This window comes from Malaya genurostris, chromosome 2, assembly GCF_030247185.1.
Source record: "Malaya genurostris strain Urasoe2022 chromosome 2, Malgen_1.1, whole genome shotgun sequence".
NCBI classification, from domain to species: Eukaryota; Metazoa; Arthropoda; class Insecta; order Diptera; family Culicidae; genus Malaya; species Malaya genurostris.
Genome location: NC_080571.1, coordinates 266,790,460 through 266,804,497, shown reverse-complemented (window position 1 = coordinate 266,804,497; position 14,038 = coordinate 266,790,460). Strand labels below are relative to the sequence as shown.

The window sequence follows — 14,038 nt, the reverse complement described above, 5'->3', positions numbered from 1 at the left end:
TCAGACCTCAAGAGAATGCTCGCTGGTAAAAAATTTAGAAGCAATGAAGAGGTAATCGCTGAAACTGAGGCCTATTTTGAGGCAAAGGACAAATCGTACTACAAAAATGGTATCGAAAAGTTGAAAGATCGCTATAATCGCTGTATCGCCTCTGATGGCAATTATGTTGAATAATAAAAACGAATTTTGGCAAAAAAATGTGTGTTTCTATTAAACGATACGAACTTTTCAGCCGAACTGTTAATTCCTTTTGATTCATGGAAGCGAGAGTGCAACTTCAAAATTGCAAAACAAAAAGAATGAATGAATTTCCGAATTCGTATAGATTGTAATTTTCCAATTAAGTAAATTGTGTATGGGAATGTGGGGGATTGAAGCAGGAAGTTCAATGTAATGTGTTGAGGGAAAGAGATTTTTACTTTTCTCTTATCATATTGTCCCACAGTCCGGATTCAATTTCTGTTCTGGCATTACACAGTGACGAGATCTTCAATTTCAAGAATGTGAGCCGATGCAAAAAGGAGCAAATACTTTTAAACTATTCAGTAAAAAAGTTTGTTTCAGTTTGCAAATTTGGTTGATTATAGCAGTTTCAGGGGCATCGGAAAAAAACCGGCATGCGACAAATTGAGCTTCGAAGAAAAGTTCGCTCTACGAACTGAACGTTAAAATTATTTTTCCAAGTAGAATGGGTCAATTGATTATTAATCCAGTGTTGGTGATTGCCGAAAATTTGACAGAAGCTGCTATATTGCTATCTATATTGTATACAACATTTTCAATCCGGTAGAAGATGCTATAACAACTCGAGTCTCTCAATGCATGAACCGCGAGAGAATTTTTCTACATTTCTTCGCTCCACTTCATACTCTGAGTATTTCACGGCCCATGAAAAAATATACAGTCTGATAATGATCGTTGCTGTGTGGAATTTCCCAAGAGAGAATCGCAAGTTGACAATTATCGCAGAAAATCGAATCGATGGTTCATCTTGATGTTTCTTATACTAGGTTGCAATATTTCAAAACCCTTGTGTGGAGCATTCACATACATTTTCATAGACACAACTTATACAAAGGTTATATGCACATAGTTAGAATAAGCGGCAATAGTAAAATGATTCTATCGCAATTATCCACTGCCCATACAGAATCGGATCGCGAAACGAGAATAAGCGACCGTTTGTTGCTTCAGAGAGGATCTCCACAGCAGCGTGCTAACCTTTGATTCTCAGAAATGTCATCGAGAGAAATTCACTCTCGCACTGGTGTCTATTCTATGTTAAATGAGCCATGCCGGGTGTTTGTTGTTGCGATGTTTTCCATTTCTCTTTGATTCAATCGTGTGAAGAGTGAAGATTGAACGTTCTTTGATACGATAAAAGCCATCCTTGTATTAATCAGTAAATCGAAAACAAAGAGCTATTGAAGAAATATTCATCTATTTTGCGAAGCATGTTGGTTCATGAGATTGTTACAATTGCAATTGTAACTCCGTATTCAAGAATGCCAGAATACTGAATATAAACATTATAGAGGTAATACACATCGTTGAAATCATAAAACTTCATAAACTTTCGCTGCAACAAAAACAAAGAGGATGCCGTTCTGATCACATATTTATAAGACCCTCTCAATTTCCATTTTTAGAGCACCACAATCCACAAGGCTTGCGATGATGGGATATTTTGGAGATCATATGCATACTCTACTTCAAATGACGACAATTCACTGTATAGATCATTTACGAACAGCATTAGAAGGAGTGGTCCAAGGTGGCTCCCTTGTTTCGACTCTGAAAGAACAGAAAAAGTATTCTTAACGCGCATCAAAATTATTCTAATTTGTATGTCATATTAGTTGATGGCCATACATAGTTACATTGGAGGATTCTGGTTTCTGGTTCCAGAAGTAGCGGTCAGAGCTTGAAAATGGAACTCAGGCGATATATGTATTTGTGTACCGGCACATTGTCTTCAAAAATAAACCTGTTTTATTCCACCTAGTGGGGTAATAACGCCTTTGTCATACCAATCATACTATCATATATAATACTGTGGTATTCTTCAAAAAAAATTTCTCCGATTCTTGAAGGAATAAACGGAATCGCTTTGTTTGGCCGTCTACTGATAATGACTGAGTTCGGTTTCACATCTCATCAAAAAACCGCTTACTTTCGGGACAGAAGAAACCAAGTACAGTATTGTGTAGTGAACAATAGAACGACCTCGAAATGAGTGAACCAAACGAACAAAAGCTACCGCCGACACGAAAGAATACAATTGTTGTTGACTTCAGGAAGTGTAAAATTCGTCCTTCGATACGAGAACGTGAAGGTTTGCTTAAGGAGCAAATGCATTTTGACATTAAACGTGTGCATTTACTTCAATGCAATAGGACGAATAATGTTGTTTACATCCTGTTTTATAAATAGTTCGATGCAATTCAATTCGCAAAAGACAATAACAATGTGCACTATGTGGAGCACGAGAACATTAAGTACAACATTCCAGTATATATGGAAAATAGTGCTATAGAAGTGCGTGTGCATGATCTTCCCTCAAGCGTCACCGATTCATATATTCGCAAAAATATGTCCCAATACGGAGAGATTCTCTCTATCGAAAAAGAAAAGTGGAAGAATTTTTTCCCCGGTATTCTAAATGGCGTACGTTTATTACGCATACACTTGAAGAAGCCTATACCTTCTTATGTGATTTTCGGTCAAGATAAAAGAATTCCGTGCAAATCACTTGTTACCTATGACAATCAGATGGCCAGATGTCAATATTGCCAAAAAGCTGTTCACTACGGTAAGCCATGTAATAAACTGGACAAGGAGACAACTACACCAAAGGACAACGATGCTTCCTTCACACCAACCCCAAGCAACTCCAGTACACCTGTGACAGCCACCAACAACAATGAAGCATCCCCTTCAAAGAATCCATCATCATTCCCAATAGAACAAAGTACACCAGCTGCAATTAACATCTTACCATCAAACCAACCAGCAACTGCAAACAATGTACAACAAGGCTCATCTACAGCAACTAGCAACGAAATCAACAACAATACCAGCGATGCGGATATGCGGATACCATACCATGGATGATGATACGAACCACGAACGAAGTGCCCCTCAATCCTCGCAAGAGAGAAATGGAAGCTCCTCTCCCCCTAGAAAAAGGGTGACAAAGAGATCCAACTCAAAAAAAAAATTATTCAAAAAATCGGCTCAATCGGCCACGTAAAGCTTGTACGCAAATAGGCCTAAATAAAAAATATCTTTTAAATATTGATAATGACTACTGATTGAAGCAGTTTTTATGTTGATTTAAATTTTTTTCACGTTTTTTGCTTCGCCCCTTTAAGCGATGGTTAATTTTAAACATACTTTACCGTATAATTTCGGAACCGGAAGTCGGATCCGAATAAAATTCAGGAATCTGAATTTGTGAAAATCGGTCAAACCATCACTGAGCAAAGTGAGTGAGATCAATTTAAGAAAATATGACTACTACTTCCGGTGTCTCCGGAATCGGAAACCGGGAAGCATGATAGCCGGAATCAGTTTGTTTGGCCGTTGACTGATAGTGGCTATCGAATGCAGTAGTTTTGAGGTCAGATTCCTTTAGCCCAAGTGATAGTATACAATTTTTAAAACACTACCCTATAATTCCGAAACCGGAAGTCGGATCCAGATGAAATCCAAAAGCTTTGTGTATAATCATGAGATCTAAGTTTGTAAAAATCGGTCACGCAATCTTCAAGCAAAATTAGTAAACAGATTTCCTTTTTTTGTACATTTTACCCCAAAACTCCGGAACCGGAAGCCCTATCCAAACAGAATTCAAAAATTTTGTATGGGATCATAAGTCTCTGTAGTCGATTATTGTGTTTTAGATGCAATGATGAACTGCTCTTAAAATACCTCTCGTTCAGCGAACGTTTACTATATTTAAAAAATGTAAAAATTTTATGGTACGAAAACTAAAGAGCTTCTGGACTGTAGAAGCTGCTTGTTTTAATTTTCTTCGCTCTTCGCTTTTGCCTTATCAATGCTTTAAGCAGTTCAAGTTGAACTGCTATTGTCACCCAGCAGCTTAATTTTAGCCGCTAAGCAAACTCAAAATGTACACCAATTTTTTGTACAACTTATAGGATATTGCATTGAGATTCATTATCCTTTCTGATGGTTTGAACGACGATTGCCTGATCGCTGCAGAATGTAATCACTTGGGGGTTTTTGGTTACGAAGCAACCAGTTCGTGCGAAAAGATACTTTGTGTGCTTCGGTGCATGGTAGAAAATATTTCTTTCAGACACTCTTTCTTCTAGAGCGTCATAATAATAAAAAAAATCAGTATTTTTTTCCGCAGTTGCAAATTGCTTGCCAAATCAGATATTTTCTATCATTTGATCGAACCGTGGCCACCTACTAATTTTCACCCGAAACTTTCCATATTGGAAAAGATTTCGTCGTCCATCAATACTCATCGTCGGTAAGTCTTGAAAATTACTCTCTAGATCTTTTAAATTTATGTTTCAAATGCAGTTACCGATCGTAAGCTCCACTCTGACGCTTACTGTGATCATAAAAGTGAATATATCTAAAGACCCGACAAAGAGCTGTCATTGACATCAAAAGCATCTTATGATTAGAAAAATGTGTGGACATAGTGAGAAAATATATGTTAAAAATTCCCTGGGTGTTTCATATAATCACAGTAGGTATTGGTTAAAGCACACCCATTTCTCACTATAGAGTAGATTTTTTTGGCGAATACTAATACGAAGCAGATTTGAATGACGAATTTGTGAATGACTATTCTTTTAGAGTTTTGTGAAGCAACTAATGTAAAAATAATGAAAACTTTTAATTTTAATTTTAAATTGATTTTATACTCCACGACAATAATTCACATTTTTAGAAGCGTGTGTGTGTTTATGCTGCATTTCAGTCATAAACACACATAGTATTTAAATAATTAATTCATAATAATATGATTTATATATAGATGCATCCTGAAAGTTCCGGTATATTTATGATTGTTGTTGTTGTTGTAGTTCTAGTAATACTGAGCCTCATTAATTAACCTCATGGTGACACTTTCGAGAACTACAATGGCAAAGAAATGAACAAAGATGTGATCTAGTGAACAAACTACCCCTCAGCTTTTGTATGGATGATGAGAAAGCTTCTTTTGAAATAAGAGAACCTGTGAAAATAGGTTCTCTGGATTGTATCCACATGCAATATAATGTAATTAACCAGTCTCTAGAGTCGTAACATACAATTAGTATACTTTTGCTCATCATATCGTGCATTTCTAAATCCGTTATACAAAACTAAACCGAAAATGGCCATATCAGCTTTCAGTAACTCTAATACTAATACTAAAACTTTTTGAAAACGAAAACAACTGTAACAAGTTTCCGCCTGCAGCTTGTTGGTAGTGATGTGTAAAACTTTGACAGATTTAATTTAAAATGTCATCTGAAATTGAATTTAATAATTCTAATTATAATCAACTCGGAGTTTTTTGTTGGGAACAAATGGTAAAGTATGTGCTGAATGAATATTGAAAGTAAGTTTATGACGTAAAAACAAATATATGCAGCAGATAACTGTAGCATGTACAAATTACAAAATTATGAAAACTCTTTCTCGATTTGTTTCCTGAGAAAAAAAAATTTAAAAGTCTCTTCAAAACAAAAATTATTCAGATTGTCATCTACGGGTTACCCTATTTTTAAACATATGACACATGATCGTATTTATTTTCCTCGCGTTTCATCTTAGTGGCCAACAATTTATGCTGAACTGCCATGCCACCTAGTGGTTCAGCTGAAGAAGGCGATCTCTTTAAAATAAAGATTTTAAATTATAAATTTGTAACTATTTTTTGATAATCCTTTTATCTTTCTTTTATCGTTTCTTGAAAATTCAAAGGAATACAATTTGGACTATAGTTCTACATGCAGCCAAATGTAGAACTGAGAGCCCAGAAATGAGAGTTTGACTATTCGTTTGCTCACTTATGTGTATGTAGAATGAACGTAAATCCTTATTTTTAGCTACTGCATGTGCATTTGTTGGCACTTGAAATGCCTCATAATTCGATGTAAATCTCTTCCCTGCAAGATTCTTTTGTTTTAATCTGAGAGCAGAAAGTAGTTGCTGGAGGCTAAATCTAGAAAATATAATGGATGCGGCAGCAAATCGAATTTCAACTCATGCAGTGCCACGATCGTAATGATTGTCCTGAATCACGTTTCATATGGCCAGATATGAGAAAATGCGGAACCCACTTTGCAATCTATTTTGTTTGATTTACTAGTGATCATGGCAGCTAATTTCTGCTACTTCACTATATTTCATAAGAATGGAATGAACTTATGAGAAGATATTCGGAATGACAGAAAGCGAATGATGCTTATCAAGACATTCATTTGATTGCTCAGTATTTTTTATATTAAAAAACAGTGTATTATCAATACTCGAAATACTTTTTGCTCCTTTGTTTCAAATTGTTTTCAAGAGTAGCGTCATGATCTTTATTTATCGCAAGAGGATTTTTTAATTAGTAACGCCATCGGTCTGTCCAACTTGTTATAATCAACTGATTTTAGCTACACAGTTCAAGCATCTGGTCGCACAAACAAATTGTCGTATGCCGAATCTTGACACGACCTGGAAGGAGTTTTTGTGTCTGTAGGATCTTACTTCTAGCCATGAAATTGTCCTCAACACTGAAGTCTAATGAAAAGGGATATCAAGACTTCTTTTACAGTTGATTGTCGTAAGTTACCAGAGGTTTGCAAAAACACTATCCACCGTTACAAAAGACAACGTAACAAGAAATAACTGTTTGCAGTCGCATACTCAACACACGCAAGCTGTTCCTAGGGAAAAAAACGTCTGATTCATTATCGGCAAAAAAATCTCTCCCTATTGTAGCATGTATTTTCGAACATAATGTTCGTTAGTGTTTTGATTAAGGCTACAACACAGCTAACAAAGATTTTTCTGTTCGGCACGGTGCACATTAGTATCAGCGGGAATCAATTTAACAACATCATGTTCACAATTAATTGCACTGCGCTATAAATTTTTTTGCAGATACTTTTCTTCCGCCAAGGTGAATTTATTTTTTTATCAAACAACACAGTAACGCTTGAAATCAGTTCAACTTGAATATTTTTCTATATTTTCGTGGAAGTACAAACACCGGCGACTTTTGTACAATAGATTTGTTTATTTCGAAAGTGTCATGTAATTTCATAACACTATTTTTTTCGTGGCATCTTTTCTTTCCGACTGAAAATAGCTCACTACTGTATCGAACGAGACACAAACGCCAGTTGATGGTCCAATCCTGTGCACAACTCATCAATTGGAATGTTAATCTAACATACTGCTTATAATGTGCTACAAAATCGAGTGTTGCTCATCTAATCTGTGTAATTAATATTTATCAGCTAGCATTCGATCCCAAATCTCCCAAAACAATGTGTTTAAGTCCCCGTTTTGATTGAGTGAAAATCGATTCGCCTTAATTTTAATCAGTTCATCATTTGGCTACAACAGAACGCTGCAAAAATGTTTGAATATTCACAACTTTCCACCACAAGGATAACGAACAGTGACTAACTCTTTCATAGCTTGAATTTCTCCCGAAAAGCAGTATTTGAGATTGGTTGCCACATACAAAGCATACAATGATTATGAAACTGCAAACAGCTCGGCTCTAATCTTTTACAAATTCTACTTTTAGGACAGCATTACAGAACACAATGCAAACAAACTCAGCATCCAATGTTTGCGGTTTAAATCTGTTTATTTTTATACCATTACCTGCTCTAACTATCCGCATCCTTTCTAATCGAGTTACTCGTTTTCTTATCTAACCTTACGCAGATATGTCTGAACAAATGCTTATTTTTATTTCTACCCTATCGTGGCAATATCCCGAACCCCTTTCTAATATTTTTGCTTTCAACCCGTCCAGTGTTAACCGTCTCGGGTTTCCGCATCCCACCGAGAAACAATAAACTAATCGTTTTATCCCAAATCTTTCCAAAAACGCCTTCGTTATTTTCCGCTTTTTTCTGTATCTCTCAGCAGTAATAGTTTACCATAATATTATTCAACTAAAAACCCTTCCGAAGCCGCTCGGCCGCACCGAACAAACTGTTTAACCCATTTTTCAACTCTGTTTCATTCCCGTCACACCACTTCGAAACCGTAACCGTAACCGTAACCGGAACCCGGAAAACACCCACAGGTCCATCCGTGCGGTCGCTACCGCCACAACACGGTGGTGTTCATCCTGGCCAAGGAGTACAACCTGAAGAACCTGCGGACCATCCACCGGCTGGACCGGCTGACTTCGGGTTTGCTGCTGTTCGGGCGCAGTCCGAAAAAGGCCCGCCAAATGGAGCACCAGATACGGAACCGGCAGGTCCAGAAGGAGTACATCTGCCGGGTGGAGGGCGAATTTCCGGAGTAAGTATTTATTTTTTTGGTCTCACGTTTAGAAGTAGTAATATCAAATTCATTACATTTTTAAATGTTCCAAAATATATATTTTTAGGGGAACCAAAACAAAATCAAGTGAACGATAGCAGTTAATTTGTGAATCACGATTCGCTAGTGATTGATTAGATTTTCTGTCAGAGTGTATTAGAATGATTTCATTGCTCACTACACATTTTCAATGACCATATAGGGCAGCATTTCCTATCATTATTACATTAAGTAACTTCTTCCTCATTTCTCACTCTCCCTTCCAAACCAGACTTCGAATGGATGCTTTGCCAAATTGCGGCAGAACCATTTTCCATCTACTGCATGGCACCGAAGCACCAAAGAAAACGATTCCAAATTGGGTCTGTACCATGGGTAATTTAATTATCCGATAAAAATCCAATACATGTTGCTTTTAATTGAGCCCATCTCGCATCTTCCCCAGCACAAATAGATTGATGGATATTGGGCCGGCAGGGTTTGAAATGATTGCTGGCTCCTTCTGTTTTATCTTGTTTTTTTTTCTTCCTTTTTTACTTCTACGGGTTAACTGCATAGGTTTCTTCGAAGCCTGGGAAAGCCAATGCGGGGGCCGGCGGTGATTGCGTGCGTGAATAGCGCAAACTGTGCTCCGGATCCGGAAACGAGCATCTGCCCTCCGGGGGGCGTTGACTTTTTTTTGCCTCCTTATGTTTCCAGACATTGGAGAGCTGAATGGAATTCGATTCCCGAGATTGCGAACGACGTTTCCCGAGTTGTTGTTGCTGGCTGGTTGTGGCTGTGATGGTGTTTCTATGGGTTATCTTCCTTCCTTTGACTTGTACTGGCCAGGGATGAAAATGGGGATGTGAGTCTCGGTTCTGATGGATCCAATTAAACACACATTGGACGTTCGTTGCTTGCCAGGGAGGGAAGTGTGGAAGTGTGTGTTATGGTCCCGTTATGATGCCGAGCAGTGTTTGATGTTGTGCTAGGATAGTCTGCTTGATGAGATGAAGCGATAAGCACATTTTGCAGGATGTTTGACCCTTGGTTTGCGTTACACTAGCTGTGCGTGTGTGAGCCTATCATCAGAGAGATGCTCCACGGATGACGGATTGTTCCGTGTTGGGTCAACATGTCACTCGATAGAAAAACAGATTTAATCCCGTTTGTAACACCTCGATTGTGGGAAACAAGTTTCTTTGATTCTGTAGCATTGGGAAAGGTTTCTATTCTGCACATCACAACTGCTGGTTTGATGCGTAAAAGGAGAATTATTCTTCAAATAAAAAACAAACAAACTTTTTCAATGCGATTTTAATGATAGTTAACACGAGACCGCTCTGATTACCTTTCCGTCGTAGGTCAATTCGTAAAATGGGTAAGTAAAATTTTGCCTGCATTTCGGTCAATTTTACCAATACTCTTATGTTTTCTTGAACCGGTGAAACAGTACTTTTCATCGAATTTTCAGACCAACACGATTGCAGGCTGCGATTTTCACCGGAAATACTTACCTTCTTATGATTACTATGCAGATGTTGAGCTCGATTTCTAATTATATTTTCGTAGCCGCTTTTTTAAGATTTCATGGCACTTAGTATAGGGAATCTAAATTTTGCAAAACACTTTATCTGCAGGTCGCCCACGAAAATCTAAAAACCGACCAATGTATTTTACTGAAGAGACAGAGCTTCTCGAATCGCCATACGTTTCTCGAGGAAATTATTAAACAAGTCCCGACTTCTGTTTCGAGAAATGACTCAATGTTTAGTTTACCTAGCAACATCACCTCAAACAAGAAAAAGAAACTTGACCATTGAACAATGAGTATTTATTCATTAAGTTAGCATAAAGATCAATCGTGCTTATCTTCTAGACAATGCTAGATTCAAAGTTTTTGTTTTCGACGAAATAAACTTTTGACTTCGACAAAATTTATCTGAAACATTACCGAAGATGTAGATTTCGTACTTTTTCGAAACAAAAACTATAAATCGTTTGTACTGTTTACATAGGACTATATACTTACATTGTACTGCTGAATCTCGACGAAATAATTTTCGAAATTTAATATATTTTACGTTTCGTCTTTGACTCATAAGTGACATAAGTCCGTTTAATTTGAACCGCTTAGCAGACGTAAAGTTTCTGCTATTTGCAAAGTTTCGTACAGTTTCTGCTGTTCCGAAATTTTCTCGGTGGATTGCAGGGCAAAATGTATAATTACTAAGAATCTCGGCAAACCTGAATTTTGGTAGCTCACAATTATTGCCAAGCTTGTCAGCCACAATCTTGTGGTTAGCCGAGTTATCAGCAATCGAGCGTAGGAATTACTTTGCTTTATTATTCTATGAAATAGTTACCACCAAAGCTAATGTTGTGGAAAGGGATAAACCTAAAAACATCGGATAAAATGATTTATTCCTAATATTTCTCAACGCCGCTCCCTGGAAATAAGCAAAAAGAAGTAAATAGTTTTTTATTTCACGTATTATTTCACGAGATTACATAACATGGCGTTATCTGTGGACAAAAGCGAGATGATCGTTCATTGTTCCAATTAGTCGAAATCACATATGACCTGGGATTCCTTATTACCGGATTCCTTATTCACGCCCCCAATGAACCGTGTTATAGGAGACTTCTCTGTAGAACGCTTACTAACCTTACCATTCGCTGTTACCTCTGGAGTTCCTCAAGGAAGTCACCTTGGACCGTCTATGTTTTTACTTTATCTCAACGATCTAAATTTTTCGTTCAACTGCATGAAACTATCGTTCGCCGATGACTTCAAATTATTCCATGTCATCGAATTCACAGCTGACACAGAGTTCCTACAAGAACAGTTAAATAATTTGACTAATTGGTGTTATATCAATAAAATGGTTTTGAACGCCTCCAAATGCTCCGTCATCTCTTTTAGTTGCAAACAGTCTGTAGTCAGTTTCTACTATAATATTTCACAAATTGTTCTGGATCGTACATCGTCTTTGAAGGACCTTGGTGTCCACCTGGACTCTAAGTTAAATTTCAAGGAGCACATTGAGTTTACTATCTCCAAAGCCTCCAAGTTACTAGGATTTATTTCCCACGTTACTAAAGAATTCGCTTTGTATTGTGCCTTAGTTCGCTCTACGCTCGAATACGCCTCGGTTGTCTGGTCACCGTACTACCAAAACGATATACATTACGCTGAAGCAATCCAATGGAAATTTGTTCGATTTGCTCTGCCTTGGCTTCCTTGAAGATACCCTTGGAACCTTCCAAGTTACTATGCCAGACGCAAACTGATTGATCTCGATTTGTTATCTCTCCGTCATGACATCAGCAAGACTACTTTTGTGGTAGATCTCCTCGAATTAAGAATAGACTACTCCGAGCTCTTACAGCTTTTACAAATAGATATCCATCGCTTCAATCTTCGAAACTATTCTTTTCTTTTCATATCATGATACAATAGACGAATTCGAGCAACCCATTCCTCAATAAAACTACTTCAAAGTTTCAACTGAGACAGCAATTTGTTTTCAACTGCCATAAGCATAAGCCACTGAAGCTTCTCCTGAAGTTCTCACAGAGCCAAGCGTAACAGAGAACAACAAATCTTAAAGCTAAGCTAATTAATTCTTTTTCTCCTTGAATCTGTGCAGTAAACCATGTGCATGAAAACGACATTAACACAGTAACGAGAGATACTTAAAATTTTAGGTTGGATGTATACGATATGTGTGTAAATACACGCAATTTCGGTGTATAAGACGAAGTGCTCGAATTCAGAGCGCCACGTATTGGGCACGGCAATGCGATATGAAAAGATAGTGTGGCTGTCATTGACCAGCCAACACAAGTAACTTAGGTTGAATAAGTGTATGTTTTGCTATGGACAAAGTCCATCCAAGCTGCTTCCATCGAATAAATAGAAAATCTAAAAATGCGGATGACGTTGCAGTCAAAAACAAGACGACACTGAGTTGTTGGATATGAGTACCTGCATACTGCTTTGTGAATTAACACTGCTTGTCATATGATCGAAAATTTTGCATTTACTCACAGCTAGCTGTTACAGTCCATAGCACTCGCAGAACGTTCTATCAGAGCAGAGAGTTACGTCCAAACCCTCCTCTCTTCCAGATCTCACAAAAGTTGGACGATTTCCTGCATAGAGTATGTGCAGGTTTTTACTGCTCACAAATTCCATCATATCAGAGCCAGAACTTCGCTCAACACAGTAAGGGAAAAACCCAAGATATTCCGTTCACGAGTGCATTATTAAATCTCCTGCAGCCATTCAGTCATCGGCACGGAAATACACCTTGGAGTTCCTATTTTTGTGGTCTTTTACGACATGGAACCGGAAACCAGTAGATCAATTCTTGGTAGAAAATTATTCCGCCGGATGCCACACGGCTTACCTGATTGGTGGACTTATACCAGCAGTACAGGTGTCCCGGGTTGGCGGTTCAATGCATAGGACGCTGGTCTTACAAGCCAGTTGTCGTATGTTCGAGCCCCGACCTGGAAGGATTCTTAGTGTCAGTAGGATCCATAGTACTAGCCATGCAAAGACTTCGCTTTACAGGTGGACCGTAGCGTTATTCTTAGCCAGTTGGGAAACTATTGGGAAAATTGATGGTCAACTTCCATGGGTGGCCAAGCAGCCGTTCCTGAACTATCTGACTCTATGTGCGGGGTTGGAAATCGAACCAAGATGTAATTTACTATTCCTTGAAAACTATATCTTGTGTCATTGAATTGAATTAGCAGATATTTCAAAAATGTTTCTTGAAAGTTATCAAGAAATAAAAGTTATTTTATCAGTCTCTTTAACAAAGATCGAACAGTAAAATTATTGATTTATGTTTAAAAACGTGCTTAATCCACCTACCAGTGAGATGATACCTGTTTTATCAGTCCGCGTGTGTTATTTTGTATAAATATTCTTTGGTGTTTTTAGTTTTCATGGAATTATTTTATTGACCGTCGTTATAAATGACAGTATGAACCCTGTAATTTCGGAACTGCATGTTGGATAAAAAAGAGAAATTCTACGAAACCATAAAATTGTTCCTTTGAATTTAAACGTGTGACAATCGATTAAGCATTTCATAGGATGTCGAAGTGAGTTCCACATTAGAGTTTTCGGGTATTATTTATAATATCTCCAGAACTGGTATTCAGGGACCAATATAAACCAAAACGGTTTGTATAGCGGTGAATTATTATGACGAATAAATTTTAATAATTTTGAGCTCGATTTTGAAAATTTGTTGGAAGAGATGACAATCTTCCATAACGGTTAAAATTTTAAAAACGAATCACCCTTAACAGGAAGTTGAAATCAGATAAAATTCATAAATTTTGTAGGTTTTTTAATTTAGATTTTTGTTTATGAAATTTGATTGGGCCTTCTTTGAGAAAACGATTGAACTCCTCTACTTCCGATACTGGAACCGGAATTCGAAAATCGGTGTAGCCGAAGTCATTTGAATTCTCCTAAGAGAGAAATCGTAGTGCGTTCCAA

General features: G+C 37.5%; 1 protein-coding gene across 3 annotated transcripts in view; it reads left to right on the top strand.

Moving 5' to 3' along the window:
• LOC131429889 (pseudouridylate synthase RPUSD2-like) overlaps window positions 1-14,038 on the top strand; it is a 610,839-nt gene that overhangs the window by 571,693 nt on the left and 25,108 nt on the right. For all 3 annotated transcript variants that reach the window (XM_058594333.1, XM_058594332.1, XM_058594331.1), the window contains one exon: window positions 8,291-8,511. In XM_058594333.1, coding sequence (XP_058450316.1) covers window positions 8,291-8,511 — 221 coding nt within the window. The remainder of the gene's footprint in view (window positions 1-8,290; window positions 8,512-14,038) is intronic.